Source organism: Pocillopora damicornis, chromosome 10 (assembly GCF_964200805.1).
Source record: "Pocillopora damicornis chromosome 10, jaPocDami1.2, whole genome shotgun sequence".
NCBI classification, from domain to species: domain Eukaryota; kingdom Metazoa; phylum Cnidaria; class Anthozoa; order Scleractinia; family Pocilloporidae; genus Pocillopora; species Pocillopora damicornis.
Window position 1 is genome coordinate 19,945,720 of NC_142679.1, and position 25,010 is coordinate 19,970,729.

At 39.0% G+C, this 25,010-nt stretch overlaps 2 protein-coding genes and 1 long non-coding RNA gene across 7 annotated transcripts; 2 read left to right on the plus strand and 1 right to left on the minus strand.

Moving 5' to 3' along the window:
• Positions 1–1,874: 1,874 nt before the first annotated feature.
• LOC113683004 (uncharacterized) lies at positions 1,875–12,474 on the plus strand. 5 transcript variants are annotated; one of them, XM_089185280.1, is made up of 6 exons: positions 1,875–3,438; positions 4,336–4,848; positions 5,225–5,383; positions 5,649–5,774; positions 6,283–6,335; positions 6,484–7,388. In XM_089185280.1, the coding sequence occupies exons 1-5, from the start codon at positions 2,181–2,183 to the stop codon at positions 6,288–6,290; spliced, it is 2,064 nt and encodes a 687-aa protein (XP_089041406.1). In that variant the 5' UTR covers positions 1,875–2,180; the 3' UTR covers positions 6,291–6,335; positions 6,484–7,388. The 5 variants fall into 5 exon arrangements, with proteins under 5 accessions (XP_089041406.1, XP_089041402.1, XP_089041405.1 ...); XM_089185276.1 differs by lacking the exon at positions 6,484–7,388 and adding an exon at positions 12,161–12,474 and having other exon boundaries at positions 1,881–3,438; XM_089185279.1 differs by lacking the exon at positions 6,484–7,388 and adding an exon at positions 8,844–8,857 and having other exon boundaries at positions 1,881–3,438.
• An 873-nt stretch (positions 12,475–13,347) lies between these two features.
• Positions 13,348–20,484, minus strand: LOC149039313 (uncharacterized). The gene is made up of 7 exons (XM_089185786.1): positions 20,298–20,484; positions 19,974–20,191; positions 19,255–19,345; positions 18,433–18,680; positions 14,637–15,039; positions 14,319–14,468; positions 13,348–14,187 (listed from the first exon to the last, which is right to left on the minus strand). Exons 2-7 carry the CDS (start codon positions 20,118–20,120, stop codon positions 13,655–13,657), a joined length of 1,572 nt encoding a protein of 523 aa, XP_089041912.1. The 5' UTR covers positions 20,121–20,191; positions 20,298–20,484; the 3' UTR covers positions 13,348–13,654.
• LOC113664596 (uncharacterized) lies at positions 15,233–16,747 on the plus strand. The gene is made up of 3 exons (XR_016180566.1): positions 15,233–15,803; positions 16,214–16,304; positions 16,551–16,747. It is a non-coding gene; the product is annotated as an uncharacterized LOC113664596 (long non-coding RNA).
• Positions 20,485–25,010: the final 4,526 nt, after the last annotated feature.

Genomic DNA, 25,010 nt, shown 5'->3' on the forward strand with positions numbered 1-25,010 from the left:
TATGCAGATTATAGAAGTAAAATGAGAGGTTTAAGTTTCTTTTTGGTCATCTTGTCAGTGTACATTATATACATTGACCTCTGGTCACGTTCCATCAAGGATAATTCGAGCAAGAAACTAGTGGCACACAGGAGCATGTTATAAAGTAGACTTTTATTGCCATTAATTTTGATTTATACTCCAAAATCAGATGAAGTTCCGCTTCTTTACATTACACATTACACCATGGCCTGTGCAGTAAGTACAAGAATGATTCCTTGGGAAACAAAAAATGATTTCATAGCCACGACAACTAACATGAACACTTTGTATGAAAGGGACTAGCCATTAATCATGTAAATGTTGGTTGGGAGTTAAGAGCCTTTGAGTAATTAGAAGACAGGATTTCCATTCTTCATTTAATACATAAGGAGGTTATCATCTTTTCATGTTAAGCTCAGTGGACAATGGGGGTAAATGTGACAATGATAATGACTAGGTTATCCACAATACTGTGAAACAGTTGACTTGCAAACTTCAGAAAATTTATTCAACTGGTAAATGTCCTCTAAATTAGCCATAAGAAAAATACCGAAGGGTGCAAAATTAGACCATTACACCTGTATCCCTTTCTGTACTTGTAATGGTAACTAAAATCAGTTTTATCTCAATGATCTCAAATTATTTTAAATCATATTGAACTCACCCAATGAGATAACCATCTTTGATTCCAGAAAAATTTCTGAAATGTAGGTAATGCATACGATGATAGAATTCCAAATTATAGATACAAAATTCCTAAGCAGCTTTTTGGCAGTTTACCAAACCTTAGAACCATCTTAGCACAGTCAGATGTGGTAATGATAATTTAACATATGCTACTTATTGGGGGATTTTGCATAGCCATGCCAATTTCATAGGCTTAAAATTAAAAGGACTTTGAAAATTTACCATTATGAAGGAAACAAAAAGTTAAGAGCATGATATTTAAATCTTATCCACCCTTCTGCATGGCTTTCACAGGGTTCATACCCTTTTTAAGAAATTTTACGCACTTTTTCAGGACTTTTTTAAGACTCAGATGGATTTTCCAGGACTCCAAATTTCACCTTACACCCTCTCACTCCCACAATTTCAAAATCAATTCTCCCTAGAGTCTTACAATCATTTCTTTTAATGTACATTCTGAAATGTACAAACTGAAAACTTGAGTTAAGCAGATTTCCAGGATTTTCTGGGACCTGTAGTCTTTTTCCAGGACTTTCCAGACTTGGAAAATGTCAAAGCAGAATTCCAGGACTTTCCAGGTTTTCCAGGACCCATATGAACCCTGTGTTCAATCCCCCATATAATAATAAGCAAATAAAAGAGACAACTTTACCCAAGGCGAAACGATTCTTGGGGATTTCTGCAAGGCAACTGATGCACTGAAGTTAAGTTTCGCACGCACAGTGCAAGAATTTTAAGAACTTACAATAGTGAACCAGTCTGAAGCTGGAGAATGAGACAAGTGCACATGCTCTTTCCACGAAAAATTGAAATGGCTCTATACACGCTAGATTTCCTCCAGGCCTGCTGTGATGCGTCTGCAACATGGCCATTCTATACTGTGCACCTCACCTTTTTCTCTCCCTTCAGTCCGGGAAGGCGGTAAATATGGATAATGAAATAATAGACTCTGTCCTCTACTACTGGCTGTCGCTAATATAATGCCAAAGGAATCTCACAGATCCATTCGACGATGATTTCTAGTGTGCAGAAAACCTCAAATTTGCCTGAATCCTTAAAAAAAATCCTTTACTTGTGCGTCTAGTCTGCCGCCATGTTTGATTCTATCGACCCAGTCTCCCACACGTTTAAGTGCCCACAGCTATGGAACCTCTCAACTCGTTCTCAGATCACGATCGAACCTTAGCTCCATCTATCTAAATTATCCACATCGGTTGCTTTTAAACTTTTCATCCCATGAGAAACGAACTTAAATTATATTTGTGGAACATTAAACCGTAAAGAGTTCAGAGGCATAAGGGAGCTGCTAGGGTACCTCATTTTTGGGCAAAGCGCCATCATATGAGAACGTGCGAGGTTACTCACGCTCATTTACTATCAGTTTAGCTCCTTGTCAGCGGTATAGCTTCAAGAGTGCTTCCTCATGGCTATTGTAGTAGCAGAATAAAACAAATTGATCATTAACAGCACGGATGAAAAAACACACAATGGCGCACTCTGAAGTTGGGACTGCGACAAGTAGCGAAGAGAAGCAGAAAGAACAAAAGCTTATTGATGTCATGTTTCTCTGTGACGAATGGAAATCTTCGAAAGGTGGATTATCAACTTTCAACCGAGAATTTGCTATCAATTTGGCACAAGCGACGACTGGTAGCATGAAAATCCACTGCTATGTTTCTAATAGCGATGATCGGGACAGAGAAGAAGCTAAACAACATGGTGTTAATTTAATCACAGCTCGAAATGTTCCTGGTTCAGCCGATCCCCTCGAGTGCTTGAAGTTTTCACCCTCAGAGCTCCCAAACCCACATCTGGTGATAGGCCATGGAAGAAAGCTGGGTATTCCAGCGTATTCTCTTGTTCAGAATACAAAGTGTAAATGGATCCAATTTGTACACGTCTACTGTGAGAACCTTGGGAAATATAAAGAATCTTCCACGGCTGCAGAAGATACAATCGAAGAGAACGAGAGGAAGCACAAGATGGAAATTGAGTTGTGTAAAGCAGCGGATGCAGTTGTAGCTGTTGGCTCACGTCTGCAACAGTTGTACAGTAGAAGTCTTGTTAATGTTAAAGTGGAGCTTATTACTCCTGGGATCTTTGAAAAGTTTTCAAATAAATCACAGTTGGCTGTAGACAGAACAGTAGTCAAGAACTTCAATGTGTTTATGTTTGGCCGAGCAACCTTTGAGGATCTTTCCCTGAAAGGCTACGATATAATTGCAAATGCCATTGGTTCTCTTGGTAGGAAGTTCAAACTGACTTTTGTCGGTTCATCTCCTGGTGAGCACCAAAAAGTGGAACAGTGGTTTCTTGAAAAAACCAGCATAAAGCGCAACCAACTAACCATTCGTAGTTACTGCAGCCAACAAGAGGAACTTAAGATGATGTTCTATCAGTCAGATTTGGTTTCCCTGCCTTCCCGTACTGAGGGCTTTGGGTTGGTGGCCCTGGAGGCCATTTCTGCTGGTGTTCCTGTTCTCATGTCTGGCGAATCAGGAATAGCTGAGGCTTTGTATAAAGTAGAGGGTGGACAGTCTGTGGTTATTGAATCAGATGATGATGCAGCTCAATGGGCACAAAGGATTCAAGAGTTGTCCAATCAAAGTCCAGAAGAGCGACTAACCAATGCAATGAAGCTTCGAGAGAACTACAGCAAGGTTTACTCTTGGAGTGGAGAATGTGATAGATTTAAAGAAATGATCAAGAACATAGTCAAAACTTCAAATGGTATTGTATGTTGTTTGGTTTTACTTTAATTTGCTCATGTGATGTAAATACTGTGCTTTTCATTTTATGTAGTGCACAAGAAGGTGTTAAGATCTAGCATCTGCAATCTGTTCTTTGAGCCAAAGTTGAGGACAAGTGTATGCATGTAGATGATAGTACAAGGAAGTCTGGTTGTTACTGGAATCAAATTTCGCTAATGATTTTAATCAAAATGTTACCTGCATTGAGAATGTTTTTTTTTTTCACTTTTAAAACTCTTTTGAACTTCATTTGTTAGGAAACAAAATTGTTGACCCAGAAAAATTACATCTATGATTGTCCATTCGCAGCCAGCTGATATGTTTGAAGTTAAACCTTATCTTATTGTAAAGCTGGCAGTGCCCGTTGGCAAGATAAGGTGAATCTTGTGTTCTGATTGACTACACAAGCAAGCAAGAAGGGATTGTCAGCTTTGATCCCATGCAAATAAAAAATTTGGGGTAACAAACTTCCACCATTTGTTATTTTTATGAAAATTAGAATGTTTAATATTGGTAATTGTAAAACTGTCAAATTACCTTATTTTTGATTTGTCAGATGAAAAACTATCAGGTACCTTCACAATTGGCTTTCTTTCCTAGCACTCAAAAATAAATTAGTCCTTCTTGATTCTGATATTCTTCTCAAAGTGCAATCTTTTTGCTGTATGATAAGTCTTTTATTGACCAAGCTTGTTTGGTCAAGATGGCTGGTTATTAACCTCATCTTCTTTTTACATTTTTATGGACCAAGAGGGTCCAGATATCTTGACCTCACCCTTGGTCAATATTGAATATCAACTATCCTTTGCGCTGAATGTGTGTTACAAGTGAATTTGAAGTACAACTTTAACTTAAACTTTTTGTTCCAAATCAACAGATGCAAAATTAAATATCAATGTTGATGTGAAAAACCTGAAAACTTCAGATCCAGACATGCACAGCACAGTTTCAGAGCCTGCTTTACATCAGAGGGCAACCACAGAGTCAGGCACATGTAGGAAAAGAAGATCTGATACAGAAATAGATGATCTCCCAGCGCTTAAAGAGAAAGCCTTGTGTTTAATTGCTATAAACTACCTTCAGACTACACCACCACAGTCAAGAGATGAGCGTAATGAATTTAAAGAATACTTGAAAGAAATGGGGTTTGTCATCACAGGTGCTTCTATGGGAAGCTTGGTGATAAGAGTGGAGTGTCATTCTCCTCAGAGCTTGGAGAAATTGTGGGAAGATTACCTATGCAACCGTTTGGACAAGATGGTTCAGGATTGTTTTGTCACTGAGAAGATCTTGAAGGAACTGAACCTAACTGAGCTGAAGCTGAAAACAACAATAGATGAGGAAGAGTACAATGCATGCAGAGCACTTTTTAAAAAGGATGCACCCAGAGGTTAGTAATAAGAGAGTAACCTGGTCCTTTCATTTATTTTTTGCAAAAAGTGTTTCCTCTCCAACATACAACACCACCAGGTTTGCAGAGAGAGATCATGTACTGAAGGCTCCAGTTTAGATAAAACTACATGTTGCAGTAATAACTACTTATGCAATGAACATTTGAAGAATCATCCTAGTGCTATGATATTTATTTGATTCAAAGTATGAAAAAAAATATTCATATTTGATGGAGCTAATGATTGCTGTCCCTGTCTGGGAGATGAGCCCTCCAGACACAATAAATACATAGATGTCAAAGGTGTCATGGTAGCATCCCTGTTGTTAATGTCAAATTTATAACAAGGCATGATGCTTAATATATCTGTTTGTAGCTGTTCCTTCCTCTTTATTTTCCACCACTAATCCTGGAGAGGAAGCTGCAGTCTCTCAGCCCCACTTGATAAGGTCCACCACTGGAGGTTGGCAAAAACAAGAAGAGCTTAAGAGATGGGAGCAGGAGATAGAGACTGTGCAGCCAGAGAAATCTAAAGGTGAACACCAAATCTTTAAAGAACTTGATCATTGAGAAAGCAAACCAAAAAAAAATTTTTTTTGGTTTACTTGGAAACTGTTTACTTGTAGTGAAAAGTTGCTTTGAAAAGTTATTGTATTTCTACCAGGTATCAAGAATAAACTGTGGCAGTTCACTAATATTTTAATGATCTTGATGATACAACTTGTTGATACTACTTTTAAAAAGCCTTATTGAATTAGGGCACTAAATGCTAAATTTTCTATGTGCATTTTTGCCCTAAGATACTCTGTACCCTGCTGCATTGTCCACCTCTGGTTTTAAAAGAAAACAAGAACTTTTTAAATCAATGAAACAGCAAGAAGAAAGAGTATATGGAGAATATCAGATTTTACTTCTTTGGGAAGAAGGTAAACTTAAAACTGAAAGTGCTTTCAGATCTTATGTCAGGTGTTATTTTGCTGAGGAATTCCAGTGTAGTTTTTTTTTTGTCCTGCTATCCCTCATAAAGGAGTGTTGATTCAGCTTTTCAGTGCAGCTGTATTCAACGATTTTTTTCCAGTAATTTGTTGGAGAAAACAACATCACAGAGTGTTCTACACAGTTTTTTCCTCATTTTATTCTTCTTGAAGGGAGTCTTCATTTGCCAATATCATTAACGGATTAAACAGCAATAATTTCATTACATGTACCTGTTTTCATGGATGATGTACTGGACAAAAGAGACTCTCTGCATTCACAAGACGGTGATTTATTTTGTAAGGCCTTATTGCCAGTCATTTTTTGTGAGATGATCCGTGAGGCGTGTGAAAGTGGAAGGTTGTTAAGCGCACATGTCAGTAACGTTTTGGAAAGGTGTTTTTTTTTTTTCACAATAAGGTGATTACAGCTAATGTGTCTGTGTGCTTTTCCTCTTAGGTACCTAACCTCTATGGTATTTTCCACCACTGATCTCAACGATGAGAAAGGTGGTAAGTTTCTAAAGAGTAATGTTTTAATGTTAGAAAAAGAAAATTTTTCTTAGTTCAATTTATTGAATTTGATTTGGGAAAATCCCCAAAGTTTTGAGATTTTTCTCAAATCAAATTTAGTTTCACGTAGTTTTAGTTTCTCTTTCAGTAGTTTATCGAAACAAGGAATCAAGCTCTTGTCCAAGACAATAACGTATAGAAATTGCAAGAAATTAACCAGACCTAATGTCAGTGGCAATCACGCACGTTTGTGAAGCCCTAACTAGCGGTAACTGCGAGTTAATAATCGTGCTGACGATAAAGAAATAAATTACTTATGTCATGCTCTGACTGATACCAACTGCAAACTAGGCATTTTAGACCATAGAAGCAATTCAAGTATAACTGTTCAAGGAATGAAGTATTTGTGTCATGCCTAGACTGGCAGTGATTGGAAAATGGAAGGCCTTAAGCTTTTCCGTTGAACTACAAAGTGAGGAATCTGCTTAGAACTCAGCCCAGTCGCATTTCGCTTGTATTATACGATGTTTTACTTGCAGGAGACTGAGATGTTCTTAATTCTCATCAGAGTGGTATAGGTACGGGATCATCCAATTGTTTGTCTTACTATTTTGACTTTGGTTATCGAAAGGAAAGGTTTTATTGACTGGCCTCGTGGCAGTCAAAACGTCGCGAACAGCAATTGTTACAGTCTCCTTCGTAGCCATTCTTCAGGACGTCTTTCAAGGCTCTCCTCATCCCAAAGAACGGCTGCGCCGGAGATTACGATCATTAGTGAATTTAGACCATCAGAAAAACCATTAATTGTTCATTTAATCAGATACAATCCATTTTTTGCAATATGGAAATAGAGCGCATTGCGATGAAGTGTCGTAATAACAACACCAAAGTAATTACAACAACCAAACTGAACAAAGGAAAATATCGTATAGAGTCAACGAGGAACCACACTAAACTACTATTTATTTTATCACCAAAAAAAAACTGTGTAAAGATAAAAAATCATTATCAATAAGCTATCAGTAAAGTAGCAAAAGAATTTATTTTATGATTCTGGTCCCAGCTTCTGATGAATATGCCAAGAGAAAAAAGTTTTGTAAAGCAGTAGAAAGAGTTGTCACGAAGGGATAAGCCCCGTTGAAATTGGTTTTTCAGCTTTAGATGAGTTCGCTTACAACTAATGCTAGATCGCCAACGACCTCGATAAGTTCCCTGGCAACTTGGGCAAGGTCAGCTACAATCTCAGCCAGTAGGCTGTCAACCAAGGCCAGTTCACCAACAATCCAAGCGTGTTGGCCTTTAACGTATCAAGGAAACTCGCTCAACATTGATAACAATAGGCTTTGTTATAATGACCATAGAAGGCCATTTTTGAACAATGGCGCAACAGCTTCAAAACACATGAGGGATTTCGAAGTTTCCTATTAGCATACGAGCGGGAAATTTAAACGCTCAGAAGGGCTGAAGGAAGGACAGCAAAAAGAACATTTGAGGGGAGAAAATTGGAGGGGGAAACTTTCACTTTCTCGCTCGACGGACTATCGAATCACGACTTCGCCGCACTCAGACTTATCTTTCACAGTTTGAGAGCAGTTCAAATCTCGCGTGCGCTACGCAAGTTAGACTTAATTCTTTGTGTGCATAATAAGTAATGGTAACAGGACTAAGTGGAGTCCAATTCGGTCTGTAATCATACGAGTGATAACAATATCGGACGACCGCGCAGCGGAAGTCCGATTTGTTTATCACGAGCATGATAACAAACTGTCTGATAAAGAAAAAAGTACGCAGAGAGAGGTTTAAATACACCGATAATTTTTCCGATTAGTCATGAACTCTTTCGCGTCGCTTCGGCCAAAGTCCCTCAGCGCTACAAATAACAAAAGGACTAATGTTTAATACTTAATGTAAGAATTGAGCCGGAACAATAGACCATTTCTTGACCATTTCTTCCCAATTATAAGCCAGTTTGCTGACAACTTAGGCAAGTTTGCCGACAACCTAAGCCAGTTTGCCCACAACCCAGGCCAGTTTGCTTACAACTTAAGCCTGTTTGCAGACAACCTTGGCCAGTTGCCCACAACCTAAGCCAGTTCACTAATAATCCAAGCCAGTTCTCTAACAACTCAAGCCAGTTCACTAACAATCCAAGCCAGTTCACTAACAATCCAAGCCAGTTCACTAACAACCCAAGCCAGTTCACTAACAATCCAAGCCAGATCACCAACAATCCAAGCCATTTCACTAACAATCCAAGCCAGATCGCCAACAATCCAAGCCAGTTCACTAACAATCCAAGCCAGTTCACTAACAACCCAAGCCAGTTCACTAACAATCCAGGCCAGTTGACGTTTAACTTAGGCCCGCTCGCTGACAACTTAGGCCAGCTTGCCGACAACTTAGGCCTGTTCGTCGTCAAATTAGGCCAGTTCGCCGACAACTTAGGGATGTTTGCCGAAAACTTAGGACTGTTTGTCGACAACCTTGGCCAGTTCGTCGACAAGCTAGGCCAGTTTGCCGACAACCTTGGTCAGTTTGCCAACAACCTTGGCCAGTTTGCCGACAACCATTTCATTTCATTTTATTTTTATTTAAACACGGTCAATTCATCAGCCTAAAAAATACATATCACATACGCTAGAATATTTAAAACTCAAACTATATGCTATAACACTAAAAGCTGTTTTCCGTGAGTGCCGTGCGTTAAACGTAAAGAATGTCATTGATCTTACGTTTAAATACCCCCAGAGACTCTGTGTTCCTTATATCGCATGGTAGACTGTTCCAAAATGTGGCGCCATTGTAGCTAAAGCTTTTTCGGTAATAATTAGTGCGCGTTAATGGAACATTGAGCTTATTTTCAGAGTCCCTGAGGTCATAAGCAGAGTCACGCCACGTAAACTTTGAACACAGATACTCTGAAGCTAGCCCGTGCAGACATCTAAACATCATGGTGGCTTTGTGAATTTCCTGCTGGCGTGTAAGATTTTTTCACCTTAAAAACTCGAGTAGCTCAGTTGCATCAGCATCATAGTTAGAGAATGTCAACACACGGGCTGCTCTATTCTGTAATTTCTGCAGTTTGTCTCGTGGCGTTTTCCTACAGTTACCCCAAACAATGTCACAGTAATCAAAGTGAGTTTTTACTAAGGCTTGGTAAACGAGATGTAAGGTTGACGCTGAGATCAGGTGCCTAATTCGCTTTAGGGCCCCGATACCAGAGGCGATCTTTTTGGTTAATTTTTCGATGTGACTATGCCAATCGAGTTTATCGTCTATTATTACACCAAGCGATTTCGTAGCTGTAACCTGGCTCACTTGAGTATTGTTCATTGTAATTGTTGGTGAAGCTGTGAGAGTATTCGGTCTCTGCCTTGACCCTATTAGCATGAATTCGGTTTTGGTCATGTTCAATGTAAGTTTGTTTGCTTGTAGCCAGTTGAAAACCTTTGCTAGGTCCTCATTTAGACAAAACTGAACATTCTCTAGATTGCTGCCCGCATATGCAAGGTGCGTGTCGTCAGCGTACATTCTTGGTTTACAAGTTGATAAGCAATTTGGAAGATCGTTAATATATAATAAGAACAATAATGGACCGAGGATGGTCCCTTGAGGGACGCCGCATGACAGTGAGTAGCTATTGGAAAGCGACCCGTTCACAGAGCATTTTTGTGTGCGGTTTTCTAGATATGACTGAAACCATTTGAAAGATTTTCCATGTATACCATAAGAGTTTAGTTTCGATAGAAGAATCTGATGATCAACAGTGTCAAAAGCTTCTTCAAATCCAGAAAAATGACTCCATTGATTTTCCCGTTATCAATATCATATGCCCAAGAATCTGTCGCTTCCAACAAAGCTGTTACAGTTGAATGATTAGCACGAAAACCTGACTGATTTTGACATAGAATATCGTGCTCTTTCAAATAGGCATATAACTGTTCATAAACTATCCTTTCAAACGCCTTCGCCACTATTGGAATCACCGATATTGGGCGGTAATTGTTTACATCACCGCGGTCACCCTGTTTATAAAGAGGGGAAACCCTTGCATATTTCCAGCATCTGGGAACGTCCCTTGGTTAATAGATTGATTGCAAATATCACATATCGGTACTCAAATAAGATCAGCACATTCCCTGACCAACTTAGCAGATATTTTGTCAAGGCCCGTTGCCTTTGACTTGTCTAGTTTATTTAAAAGTGAAAATACTTTATTTGGATTGGTGGGTTGGAGCTTAAACCGTTTATCTGTAGCGGTAAGATATCTTTGATAGCCACCACTATCGCAATTTATCTCACTGGCAAGTTTTGGACCAATATTAGCAAAGTGGTTATTGAATTCGTTTGATAGCTCCAACGGATTAGTTATCGTTAATCCGTTCACTTTTAGTGACGCCACTGACGTTTTCCCAGATTTTCGAGAGATTAGCTCGTTTATAGTCTGCTAGGTCTTTCGGGAGTCGCTGGTGTGCTTATCAAAACTATTTTGGTAATAAACTAGCTTAGCTGAGCGTATTTGCTTATTGGTTATATTTCTTTGTTTCTTAAATAATGCCCAATCGTTAGGATCATTTGTCTTGCTAGCTTTGATTTTTAATATGTCTCTATTATGCATAGAGTCTTTCAATTCAGAGGTAATCCATGGAGAACTCCGAGAACGAACACGCATCGTTTTCAGTGGGGCATGTTTGTCAGCAACAGCTAGAAATGTACATTTCCATTGCTGCCACATCACGTTTTGGTTGGAAGACTCACATACATTATCCCAACAACCTAGGCCAGTTTGCAGACAATTTAGGCCAGTGTGCCGACAATCTAGGCCAGTTTGCCGATTACTTAGGCCCGCTCGCTGACAACTTGGGCCAGCTTGCCGACATCCCATGCTAGGGCCAGTTCGCCAACAACCCAAAGAAATTCACCGACAACCTCGGGCGGATACCAGTCGTTTCCTACTCAGCTAAGACCATTCGTACACAGTTAAGTCGTTCCATACTCATACTAACGAAGTTTGTTTTCCATGTTTAGCATGTTTAAAGTATCACACTTACCTTGAGCGAGGTATTAATTGGAAAGTCATAAGTTTGAATAATATACTGTTTTATTAAAGATATGACATACAACCAATCGTCTGGCTGCACCCTCGTCAAACACTGTCTCTGTACACCTTGTGCTGCAGTGGTCGTATATTCCCCACCCACGGCGCAGCAGACAGCCAGCAGTTTTAGTGCGCGTCATACTTCCCGTCACAATCGTCCTCGGCTTTGTCACTCGTTTTTACTGCTCGGTCACCAGACGCTTCGGGGCGCACACAAAGCGCATCCCCGCAGGCGACTCACTGGGATAAAGTACGCAACAAAAATTGAAGACAATGTGGTTGATCAAGTGAAACCTAAGGTGTTCAATTTTATTGTGAGCTTTAACATGTTTAAATGGAATATTTTCGCTGATTAAGTCTCGGGACACAAAACTGAAACTTACTTTTACTAACCAAAGTCAGCGCTGACTTAAATCCTTCCTTCTTAGTCACCTCGAATCAGCTGTATGTGGTTAATCAAATCAGATAGACTTTCGATCTATAATACTGATAATAATAATAATAATAATAATAATAATAATAATAATAATAATAACTTTATTGGTTTCGTACACTGATGGTTTTTTGAGAAACCATTACAATGAGATTATGTAAAAACCAAAATGCATTATAAGCACTGAAAAGAATATCATGAGTACAGTATTATGTATTATGCTTATGTAATATGCTTAAACTCTATCGACTTATTGAAATATACGTCGATGTTGTGTTTGTGTCTGTGTCCTAGGCCAGTTTGCCGACGATTTAGGCTAGTGCCGACAACCTAGGCCAGTTTGCCGATTACTTAGGCCTGCTCGCTGACAACTTGGGCCAGCTTGCCGACATCCCGTGCTAGGCCAGTTCGCCAACAACCCAAAGAAATTCACCGACAACCTCGGGCGGATACCAGTCGTTTCGTACCCAGCTAAGACCATTCGTACTCAGTTTGTTAAGTCGTTCCGTATCCATACTAATGAAGTTTGGGTACGGAACGGGAATGAAAAGGCTGTGTGCATAATCATTTACATGTCAAGTATTTACAAATAAATTGATTTAAAATCACTTTAGAAATAGTTTTTACATTGAGCTTTTTAAATATCAAAATGTACTGAAATTCATTGTTTTAAAATTTATTGTATGAAATGGCCACGTCAACCCTGCTGTCATGTGCTTTTTTAACATTGCTACCACTTCTTCTAACAAATTTGTCTCAGCATTTCCATTCCAAGTCTTCCCAATGAAATTTGCATTTCCAAGTGAACTATTGTTATGAAATTATCTTAAACAACTTTTTTCTAAAAGCAACGGTTGTAAAAACAAACTCAAACTAGCAAACCAGCCGCAAACTAAAACCGAGAAATAAATTGAAATAGTCTGTAAGTCCTCCCTGAATGATTGTAGTAGGAGATTTTAAGGAGGCTTAACTCAACGTCAAAGCAAAGGTACTTCCAAGTGGTGTAAAGACTCACTTGTCCATACTAAGGGACCAGTCATTTCTTATCTCCAGAAGGAGGAAGGGGGGGGGGGGTGGGGTAGAGGTCGGTCGGAGGATTTTACAACACAATCCACCTAATCCCTCAAGGCTCCGTAGTATTTGAATGATTTCTCCCCCCCCCCCCCCATCATTGGCAGTCGATTGTCTACAGTCTGGCCCAGAACCACGCGATCCCCCCAAAATCCTCTGAACAGCCCCGCCCGCCCGCCCTCTCCTTCCCCCCTCCTCCTTCGCGGCAATAAAATAATGACCTCCCGAAAAAAAGTAAAGGAAAAAAAACAGATAGATGAACAAAACTTTTGGGTCGGGTTTACTTTGAAAGATGAAAAGGTTTTAACTCTTAACACCCTATCATCAGTATGGATGTTCACCATTCTGTTCTCTATACATTTCCTATGGTGCTGCCAAGGAGAATTTGTTTGACAGTTATGGACTTCCTAGGCTGGAGATCATTTCCTTTATTCCTCTGAACTCAATATTTAATTCAAGGGTGATACTGTATGGAGAAATTATAAGTTAGTCACTACTATGGTATTTAAGAAGTGAAATACCGACTCCTCCATGACATTCAGGCCACAAACTAACATACGAAATATGAGAACGAAAACCTCGCAAATTGTTCGAATGATAAAAAAAAAATAAAAAAAGGTTGAAGGCTTGTTACAGTTATCCGATGATCATGACGTCTTACTTTGCAGAGAAAATTTTTACAGGAAAAGTGGAAGCGCATGTAGGTGTTTCCAGGCCTTAACGAACAAAGACTTTCCAGAAATCGCCAGAGGACAACGCAAAAAATCTTTCAGAAATATAGTCGTCACACTCCCATCTTTGATTTCCAGGAACCAACGACCAGTGATATTTGTAAGGGACAAAAAAGGCGTGATTGGTCAATGTCCCTTTTGCCGACGGTGGGTGACCCCACTGCTGGCCGTGCCATTGGTGACAGACTCCAGTTATATTGGAGTTATCATCTTTCATTCTATTAAACGAGCCACACGCCAAAGGTCGCCTATCCGTCTGACCGCTGAAGTACTGGACTACAGCTTCACCAGAGCTGTTTGCAGCTGTAGTCACGTGGATCATTCGTCCTTTTTGTTTGTTGCAGTGGAATCTCATCTGAGTGAAAGACAAGTGTGTTCTCAGTTCTTTCATGGCATTTTCTGTGATGAACAACGTTTTGTTCCAGTGGCAGTTGGTGATTTCACGGTATGATGACGCAATCCAAAGCTGTCGCGAGGACGGCTCGTCTACCACAACGTTGGAAACAAGAAGCCAGCCTCCTGTGCAAAACGAAGCCAACATCAACCAACATGAACTAAATGTTTCAAACATCATGAAGTAGAATTTCAGAAACTCAAATCCAATTCAGTTCCTTTACTTTTTTTAACATGATCGAGCATTTGCATCTCACCTCCGTCAGTTGTCATGTCACAGTAGACCTTTAAAGGGTTTCCGTTCTTCTCAGGGTCGATCCAGTACTCCCCATCTCTAACGGAATATCCGGAGTCCCGGATGTCCTTGCAGGAATGGCCAGGCTGATTGTAATATATGCCTTTGATAGCTACAGGAGAAAATGTGGTGTTGTCTTGTTAATCAACACACACCGATATGAGTACACGAGAGCCTGAAAATGCTTAGTCAATGCGTGGCTGGCTCGTTATGATGGACCCTTTCACTTATTTAAAAGCTGAAATTCCTCTAAAAGGGTATCAATAGAACGAAGATATACCTTCTGATGATGGGATTGTCAGAGATATCTCACTGGGTCCCCTTTCTCGCTTGGCATTTTGTTGTGCAATCCAAGATGGTCTATTCACACCGGCGAATCCCACCAAAGCAAAAGATCCTCTAAACTCTGTCAGATTGAGTAGGTCATCGGTGGCGCCAACTCTTTTTAGAGCGTCAATCGCTGGTGATATGTATGTCGAGCCTTCATCTTGAATGGCGACCAAAACGATTTTTCTGCAATTGGAACAAACACGATTTTTCTGTGAGAATGGCAAACAAATGCATTTATTACGAATTACGAAAAAAGTGCAAGAACGAAAACCTCTATGAGGCATTAATGTGCTATTATTTTGAAATAAGTTTCCCACGGAATTAACCGAATCTCGTTTTGTGAGTATATTTCTGATTCAGTTTCGGATAGGAGTTATTGTGATAAATTTTCATGCGTTTGACATTGGACACAATCCCGAACGGTCGTTAGAAAGAGAAAAATATGTATCTTTTAAGAGATTATGAATTCTTTATATATAAAAAAAAAAGAGCTGGGGCAGATGTACTTAAAATGATGCGGGATCCATGATGTTTTTCATCCATGATCTTTTTCAAAAAGAGTGGTAATGTCTGTACTTGAGTCATATAGCTAATCAGACTGGAGCTTATCCCAGTTTCTGTTCTGTCCTCTCCTTTGCCGTTCATTCATCAACAACAGACGTGAAAGGCGATTGACGTGTCAGCAGCTGATTGGCTATATCAAACACACCTGAAAAAATATCGTATTTTTCTGCGTGTGTTGTTAGAGCTTTTCAAGGCTATGAAAGTAGGTGTATTTGAGTGTCGCTTTTAGGTCTTAGCGAACAAAGACTTTCCAAAAATCATCAAATAACAGCGAAAAAAATTCTGTATGAGAGTTCCTCTTGAAGTCGTCGCACTCCCATCTTTGATCCCCATTTGGAAAATACTAGTGATTAGCACCTGGTAAATATAAAGTAGAATCGTTTAACCTTTCCTGTACGACTTTTACTGATCCCCTCTTCATGTCTTTCCATTAATGACAACTTGCGGTTGTTTTGGAGGAAAACGCAGCTGTGAGTTGAATAATTAAACACGGCAGATGAAGCCAGGTCATCTTCAAGAGAAGAAAGGATCTAAATATTATAGCTCTGTTCAGGTGGATTGTGGGTTAAGCAGGTTTGTTGATAACTTTCCTATCATATTCACTGCCAAGAACAATTTTTCGGAACTACTGCTATATACTAATGAAAACTGAGAGAATCATTTGTTATTGGCTTACATCAGGCAGTTTAAAAAATCTCGGGCAAACGTTTTTCCAGCGAGTCTATCTCCATCACTTTGCAATTCCTGTTTTGCAACAACCTTCGAACCAAAAGGTTTCATTTCCGCTTGTATAGCATGTTCTGAGTGTTGACAAGAGTGTAAAGGTAACGTCAAATTTGCTTTTAAAAATCGCACATTAAGCGTCTGAATACTGATAACGAGAAAACAAGCTTTGTTTACTCTGAACAACAATCGATGGCAGAACGGGAAGAAAAAAGTTCACCTTTCTGTTTTACTAATCAGGCCTCCTGCATGAGTGTTTCTCGCGGGCAAAAACAAACAACTAAAAACGGCCAGTGTCATCCAGGATACAAAGGAAAACATTGTGAAACACGTAAGTGATGAGACTGTTATAGGAAAGTTATATTGTAGACGTTGTCAAAAAAAAAACATGACTATTAAGTGCAATGAGGATGGTGGAAATTTTCAATTGGGGACTCCTTTTTAAAACGCATTTCTGAAGATAAATGTGGACCGTCGTGTTCAAGTTTGCGTATAGCTTTCTCCCCTTTTTTCAGCGTCTTACCTGGTGTGTGAAGATTAATAAACCCATCATGATCAAACCTCATTTCCTTTTCAGCTACCAGAGGCTCATATTACAATCAACCTGGTCATTCCTGTAAGGACATCCGAGACTCACGTTTCTTTCAAAAACGGGAAGTACTGGATCGACCCTGAGAAGAACGGAAAGCCATTAAAGGTCTATGACATGACAACTGACGGAGTTAAAAATACTTTGGAAAATAAAAGACAATCAATGAAGTTGTTGTTGGGTTAGGTACATACTGCAATAAAAATTGGAACAGGCATCGCGTCTAATGTCCAGATTTCATTCGTTTTTTCCAGGAGGTTGGCTTCTTGTTTCCAACGTTTTGGTGGACGACCCGTCCTCGCGACAGCTTTGGATTAAATCTTCATACCGTGAAGCAACCAGCGACGGTCACGAAAATAAAACGCTGTTTATCACGAAGGATGCCATGGAAATAACTGAGAACACACTTGTCCTTCACTCAGCTGAGATTTCATTGCAGTAAACAAAAAGGACCGGTACAATCCACGTGACTACCGTTGCTAACAGCTCTGGTGAAGCTGTTGTACAGTATTTCAGCGGTAAGACGGATTCCCGCCCCTTGGGCTATTGCTGTCACCAGGATGAACATTGATCGACTTACAGCTGTTATTTGCTATACATTTTAACTGGCATTCAAATTCGTCCACAACAAGAGTCGTCTGAATAACATGACCCACCAAGGCATGGTCTGTAACGAAAAAAAACGTTCTTTCTAGTAACTACTAGCTATACAAAGAGAGTATAAGAATCGGTGTTTTCCTCTTTTCTTTTTTTATTTAGAAGTATTTACTCACCGACTCGAGTTTCAAAAACGCTTCCACAAAAGTCCTTGTTTGCAAGGACAAACAGAATTCCCAAAAGGATGTTTAGGCTAACAATGGCAAACTGGGTCAGCCATACTGAAATTGGTCGTTTTATCTTTCCCAGGTGGAGCTCCTTAGTTTTTCTTGTTGCATATCAGCTTTCTTATATTTGCCTTCCTCTGAGAGTCATTGACTCACAATTGAAATATTTCTTATCTATAATTCATGATTCCTTTTTATTCATCGCTTTAATTGCTCTTCAGTTTGCACGAAAATTTCTTTTGTTCGTCGCAGTAATAGAAGAGTTTGTTTCTACTTTTATCATTCTCATTGATAATCTGATTCGCCAAATCAACAGGGTGACTTTTGTTTTGAGGAATTTGCAATTAAAGAGTCGACTTTGCTCACGAGAAACATCAACACAGGATGCATGACATAATTTATACAAAGTAAAAGAAAATTGATTTTTTCACTTTGTTTTCGTTGACATGAAATCGAGAGGACAAAAACTCATCCATTTCATCCTTTGAATAACTTTTTTTCGCTTAGTTAAGTAACAAGTGGATTACATCCGTTTAGCTCTGATAACCTTATACCGCGTGAAAGTTTTCATAATCACTAATAGCCGTTCAAAATAATATACTCTGTTTAAAATAAAGAACTACTGAGAACGTTGGTACAGATGCCGAGAACATAAAACGTAATAAACCTGGGAGTTAAAGATAAAGCGAACCTACTAATTTGCATCAGGCTGCAAACTTTTTGTAAACAAGTTACGGTACCAACTTGTGCTTCAACATGTTATCTTTGCAGAAACAAAACGAATATATATATATATATAAGCTAACGTATAATCTAACTGAGCGTGAAAACCTTCAAAACTCAGGCTGTCCCGATTTCGTTTTCTCTTTGACGATTTGTCTCTGCTGACGTTAAAATAACGTCAATTGTAGCGCCTGGCATGTTTACAAACCTTTGCTTGGCTCTTCTGTTGCTACTTGCCGGCTCGTTTGTTCCAAAATTTCACTTCAATTACCGAAAAAAAGCAAGAGAAAAGTACGGGAAATGGTGGAACATAGTACAAATTAGTGGATGGCGTGACTCAACTCTGTCTTTTGTACCCTGATAGAGCGCTCTTTCAACAAATGACAGCGCGCTTTATCTCCGATCTTGATTATAATACCTGTCATAGCGTTGATAACAACCACGTTATGGCCTTTGATGTGTGGAGAATAATCTTTTCCATTCACTTTGATGTAAGCAACGCCACAAGTGTTTGCTGTAATTCCCAGATCGTCGCAACCTTCGCTGCGGATGAATACTCTCACCACGGGAGCTTATTATTAAAATCATGAAACAAAAATGAAAGCTAATTTTCCTTTTTTCAACCATAAATATAAATGAACTTATTATAAAGAACAGGAGTCTTGGTTTCACTCTGCTACAACATACAGTGATCAGAAGTAATGTTTGTAATGTTACTTTATCGCCCAGTATTATTCATAATATTTATTTCTATATCTAGGTGGATATAAGGGCATGTCCGAGAAAAAAAATGTTTTGCCTAAAGGTGAAATATTTTGGTGACAGAGTTAATTTTGGATACTTTTGGAGTCGCAAATGTGTAATACTTTAATTAAACATCCAGCCGGCCGGACCAGGACACAACAGTTTTATGCTTCACATACGCCTCCGTTTGTGAGATTCTGCATGTGTTCTCTCGCCACTTTATGTTTTGTTTAAGTTTGTTCTCGACAAGTTCCGCTAACGTCATGACTCATTTATAACAAAGTCAGTAACATTATCCTAAGCCTCGAGCTGTCAAAAGGAGGCAACCAGTAATGATTATGCAGTTTAATTTGTCTAAAAAGCTGTGAATACGTAACAGGCAAAATCTTCTGACCACTTACGCATTTGGCACCGTGTTCCTTGGTATCCCGGATGACACTGAGCGCTCTTAGTGGGTCGCCTTTGCTCACGAGAAATATTCATGCAGGAAGCCTGATACAATTAATACAAAAATAAGTAAATTTGATTTGTTTCCCGTTGCTTTATTGACATTGCATCGAGACAAAAAGAAAATTTGCTTATCCATCTCATTCTTGGAGAATTTTTTCAATTGTGTTCTCTTTATACAGTAGTACAAAGTGGATTACATCCATTTAGCTCTGGTCACGTTATAAACGTGAAAGTATTTTTGATGAAGAATAGCCGTTGAAAATAAAATATTTTTTTCAAACTAAAGAACTAGTAAGGACGTTAATACCGAAAACATTGTCAACCTAAGACTAAGAGATGAAGGATACCTAATAATTTGAATCAGGCTCCAAAGTTATTATTGACAGGTGACATCATCAACTCGTACTTCAACAAGTTATCTTCGCAGAAACACAGTGGTTGTAGGTATATAACAGATATGTTCAACTCATGTTCTACGAAGAAATGAAGCTACCCATTTTTGTTTCGCCCTCAACAGCCAAATTCAATGGCTGTGTGAAATAAAGAGCTATGTTTTTTTGCACTCAGGAGGCTAGAATTGTCACGCCAATCACGCTAAAAACTATTAATTTACCGAATATCTTCGGCATTTTGGCAATTAAATACGGTATCTATAAAACTTAGTACCAACCTGAGCAGAGCTATAGTATGTAGATCCTTTCCTTTTTCTCAAATCCTCTGGCTTCATCTGCCGCGTTTTATTATTCAACTCACAGATACGTTGTCCAATACTGTCACCGGGGTGAACATTGATCGACTTGCAACGGTTGTTTCCCATACATTTTAACTGACATTCAAACTCGTCCACAGCAACAGTCGTATACACAACATGACCTGCTAATGCATGATCTGAAAGGTGAAGCAAAAGGACTGATGCTTTTTCACCTGAATATATGTAAAACAAAGCCTAAGAATCAAGAAGATCCTAATCGTTCAGTTTGAGGTTTTAACTCACCCAGTTGAGTTTCGAAAACGCTTCCACAAAAGTCTCCTTTTGCCAGGGCAAACAGGATTCCGAGGACGATTTGAAGAGTCACAATGGAAAACTGGAGCAGCCATAAAACAGTAATTCTACTATTTCTGTATTATCGCTCTTCTTATCCAAGCCGAACTTCTTCACTTGAGAAACATAATCTGCATTTAAATCAGCCTCCCTTCATTCGTCCTAATTTGTTTCCCTGTACAAATAGGGCCCCTCCTTATTGGACGACAATTTCAATTAGAAATAAACATTGTTTATAATTCAAAGCTGTTTTTCATCTTAGTTTAAGTCCTTTAATTGCTTTTGAGGGCTTATTTTCTCTCTTTTTAAAAAAAGTGGCTTTTTTTCCATAAAATAAAATTGTGAGCTTTGAAGGAGTTAGCACACATCGAAATTTTCACATTTTGAAACAACCCTAATGGTTGGAAAGGTCCAAAGTATTTGATTGGCTATCGAGAAAACAGCTGTCAATCACAAAATGAAATTCATCCATAATTTCAATTTTAATTGGCTTTTGGAGTGGAGATCCACCAATTTATAGTTAGTTTTTACTTAAAAGTGAAAAATTAAGAAACTTAATGCCTCTTGACCGGTGTCATGGAATCCAGCCAAGTTTTGGCTCGTGCACTTTTTTGGTAAACAATCACGAAACAAAGAGCTAAAGACTTGCGGATGAAAAATGCAGCAAGATTGACCGAACTTGCGACAAGTGGGAAGATTTGAAAGCTGCCTCCCTGATTTTAACTCGAGTATAATAGGAAATGTTAGAGCGACCCTTCAGTTGATAACTCGTTAGAAATTCAACTTGACAACATATGTAGATAATCCATAATTTATGACCATGATATAAAATTCATTAGGTATGACATATTGGCTATTTTGTAATAAGTTCAAACACAAATGATAAATGTGGCTTCCCGTGAAAACAATTATTTCGCAGTAGAAAATGTTAGGACAATCTTGTGCAGGACCAGTGAGGCTTCGACGTGAATGTGTTTAAAATTATGCCTGATGACAAATTCAGTGTATCAAGATATATGTTCCCGCAAGGCTACTTTTTTCTTTTTCTCTCTGTTTTTCTGATCTGTAATGCTTTTTCAAAAAGAGTGGTAATGTCTGTACTTGAGTCATGTAGCCAATCAGACTGGAGCTTATCCCAGTTTCTGTTCTGTCCTTCTCCCTCCTCACTTGGTGAGGCATCCCTGACAGTTCGTTGTTACCTGTTTTACTCCTGGATGGAGATAGGCACAAAGAAAAGAAAACAATAACCCGGCTAGTTCTTAAGCCCAGACCCCTCGGCCCGGAATCCAATGCGTCAACTATTTTACCACCGCCTGTGCAGGTTCAAAGCCACTTAGACTATCTGAGCTGGTGGTACTGTTTCAGGTACAACGTGCATATTTTCCCTGGCACAAATTCATAAGTATTCCGGAATTATAGCTATAGAGTTAGTCTGTGCCTAAAACACAATCATACTGACTGAAAGTAAAAGAGGATCAAAATTCAAATGAATGTTATATAGCGAATAGTACATAAGTGCGTAGATGTAGAGTTTCTCTTCGAGTGTTCAACTCGATAGCTCACAAGTAAGCGCGGCGAACAAGTGAGATGTCGAGTTCAACACGAGAAGAGAAATTCAATATCTACAAGCAACAATGTATTATTTTGTTTATCATATAAACACAATAGCTTTTTACTGACAAGAAAAGTTGACTTTATTAACGAATGGAAATAAAAGAATTGACAATCTCCCAATAAAAATTGTAAAGTGCGTTGGCGCTAACTCTTAAGATGGAAAAATGCGTTGAATCATGGTTACAAAAACTGCAATAGTCGTCATTTCAATTTAAAAAAATTCTCATTTATTGGCTTTGTCCTTACCGACAGATGAAGTCTTTCAGGTTAACGGCCAAAATCTGCCTGTGGTAAATCTTCCAGTTGTCGATTTTCATTGTCAGCCGCGAAAAATGCTAACACCAAAGCCACTGAATGCGTAGCTTTCTGTTTTTATTTTTGTATATTGGTTTTTTTCCTCTTCTAGGGAAGTTTGAACCTCACTGTCTGTCAGCGGTATGGATTTTTTAGAGTTTTAGCTGCCTAATTCGAGAAAGTTCGAAAAAATCGAAAATTGCGTTGGCGCTAAAGCTCAAGATGAAAGAATGCGTTGAATCTTTCTAAAAGCAAAATTGGGTGTAATTTTCAATTTACAAAATTCTCAGTTATTGACCTTGTCCTTACCGACTGAAGAAATCTTTCAGGTACACAGCAAAAGTTGACAAGTCTTCCAGCAATCGATTTTCGTTCTCAGTGGTGAGAAATGCCATTACCAAGGGCACTGAATACGTAACTTTCGGTTTTTTCTTTTGGTATTTTGGTTTACTTCCTCTTTTAGGAAAATTTGAATGTCACTGATACGATACGGACTTTTCAGTGTTTTAGCAGCCATGGTGAAGACTCGCCGTTCATTCATCAACAACAGACGTGAAAGGCGATTGACGTGTCAGCAGCTGATTGGCTATATCAAACACACCTGAAAAAATATCGTATTTTTCTGCGTGTGTTGTTAGAGCTTTTCAAGGCTGTGAAAGTAGGTGTATCTGACTGTCGCTTTAGGTCTTAGCGAAAAAAGACTTTCCAAAAATCATCAGAGGACAGCGAAAAAAATTCTGTATGAGAGTTCCTCTTGAAGTCGTCGCACTCCCATCTTTGATCCCCATTTGCCAAATACCAGTGATAAGCGCCTGGTAAATATAAAGTAGAATCGTTTAAACTTTCCTGTACGACTTTACTGATCCCCACTTCATGTCTTTCCATTGATGACAATTTGCGGTTGTTTTGGAGGAAAACGCAGCTGTGAGTTGAATAATAAAACACGGCAGATGAAGCCAGGTCATCTTCAAAAGAAAAAAGGATCTAAATATTATAGCTCTGTTCAGGTGGGTTGTGGGTTAAGCAGGTTTGTTGATAACTTTCCTGTCTTGTTTACTGCGAAGAACAATTTTCAACATACTAATGAAAACTGAGAGAACCATTTGTTATTGGCTTACATCAGGCAGTTTAAAATCTCGGGCAAACGTTTTTCCAGCGAGTCTTAACTATCTCCATCACTTTGCAATTCCTGTTTTGCAACAACCTTCGAACCAAAAGGTTTCATTTCCGCTTGTATAGCATGTTCTGAGTGTTGACAAGAGTGTAAGGGTAACGTCAAATTTTCTTTTAAAAATCGCACATTAAGCGTCTGAATACTGATAACGAGAAAACAAGCTTTGTTTACTCTGAACAACAATCGATGGCAGAACGGGAAGAAAAAAGTTCACCTTTCTGTTTTACTAATCAGGCCTCCTGCATGAGTGTTTCTCGCGGGCGAAAACAAACAACTAAAAGCTGCCAGTGTCATCCAGGATACAAAGGAAAACATTGTGAAACACGTAAGTGATGGGACTTTTATAGAAAAGTTATATTGTAGACGTTGTCAAACAAAATACATAACTATTAAGTGCAATGAGGATGGTGGAAATTTTCAATTGGGGACTCCTTTTTAAAACGCATTTCTGAAGATAAATGTGGACCGTCGTGTTCAAGTTTGCATATGGCCTTCTCCCCTTTTTTCAGCGTATTACTTGGTGTGTGAAGATTAATAAACCCATCATGATCAAACCTCGTTTCCTTTTCAGCTACCAGAGGCTTATATTACAATCAGCCTGGTCATTCCTGTAAGGAAATCCTAGACTCACGTTTCTTTCAAAAACGGGAAGTACTGGATCGACCCTGAGAAGAACGGAAAGCCACTAAAGGTCTATGACATGACAACTGACGGAGTTAAAAATACTTTGGAAAATAAAAGAAATCAATGAAGTTGTTGTTGAGTTAGGCACATACCGCAATAAAAATTGGAACAGGCATCGCGTCTAATGTCCAGATTTCATTCGTTTTTTTCCAGGAGGTTGGCTTCTTGGACCTCAGCATGATTGAAGTCGCTCTGGCACCTTCATGATTAGTATGAATTATAACAGTTGTGCCAGTTTGGCTATATTTTTCATCGTTCCTGTTTGTTCTGTTTTGTTTTGAACACAAAACTTTGTACAGTATAGGAGTGTTAGCTGTGCTTGTTTTTTATCACCGTACGTAAGCTTGCAATCTAACTGAGTGTGAAAACCTTCTAAACTCAGACTGTCCATTTCGTTTCTCTTTGAGGACTTTTGTCTCTACTCGCGTTATAACAAAGTAAATTACGGCGCTTGGCATGTTTACAAAATTTTTTTTTGTAAGGTCGATTTCTTATAATCCTTAATAACAAAGGGGAAAAAAGTCACTTACCTTGAGCGATGTACTAATTGGAAAGTCATAAGTTTAAACAATGTACTGTTTTATTAAAGATATAACATACAACCAATTGTTTGGCTGCACCCTCGTCAAACATGGTCTCTGTACACCTTGTGCTGCAGTGGTCGTATATTCCCCACCCACGACAGAGCCGACAACCAGCAGTTTTGGTGTGCTTCTTATTTCCCGTCACAATCGTCCTCGGCTTTGTTACTCGTTTTTACTGCTCGGTCGCCTGACGCTTCGGGGCGCACACAAAGCGTATCCCCGCAGGCGACTCACTGGGATAAAGTAGGCAAGAAAAATTGAAGACAGTGTGGTTGATCAAATCAAACCTAAGGTGTTCAGTTTGATTGTAAGCTC

What these genes read in the sequence shown, in the direction of transcription:
- LOC113683004 (XM_089185280.1), top strand. Translation starts at nt 2,181, where the DNA reads ATGAAAAAACACACAATGGCGCACTCTGAAGTTGGGACTGCGACAAGT. An exon ending in CATAGTCAAAACTTCAAATG is followed by an intron (nt 3,439 to 4,335) that starts GTATTGTATGTT and finishes CCAAATCAACAG; the next exon opens with ATGCAAAATTAAATATCAAT. An exon ending in GCAGCCAGAGAAATCTAAAG is followed by an intron (nt 5,384 to 5,648) that starts GTGAACACCAAA and finishes TTTTGCCCTAAG; the next exon opens with ATACTCTGTACCCTGCTGCA.
- LOC149039313 (XM_089185786.1), bottom strand. Translation starts at nt 20,120, where the DNA reads ATGGGAAACAACCGTTGCAAGTCGATCAATGTTCACCCCGGTGACAGT. An exon ending in AGGAACACGGTGCCAAATGC is followed by an intron (nt 18,681 to 19,254) that starts GTAAGTGGTCAG and finishes TTTAATAATAAG; the next exon opens with CTCCCGTGGTGAGAGTATTC. An exon ending in AGTTGAGTCACGCCATCCAC is followed by an intron (nt 15,040 to 18,432) that starts TAATTTGTACTA and finishes CGAAACTGAATC; the next exon opens with AGAAATATACTCACAAAACG.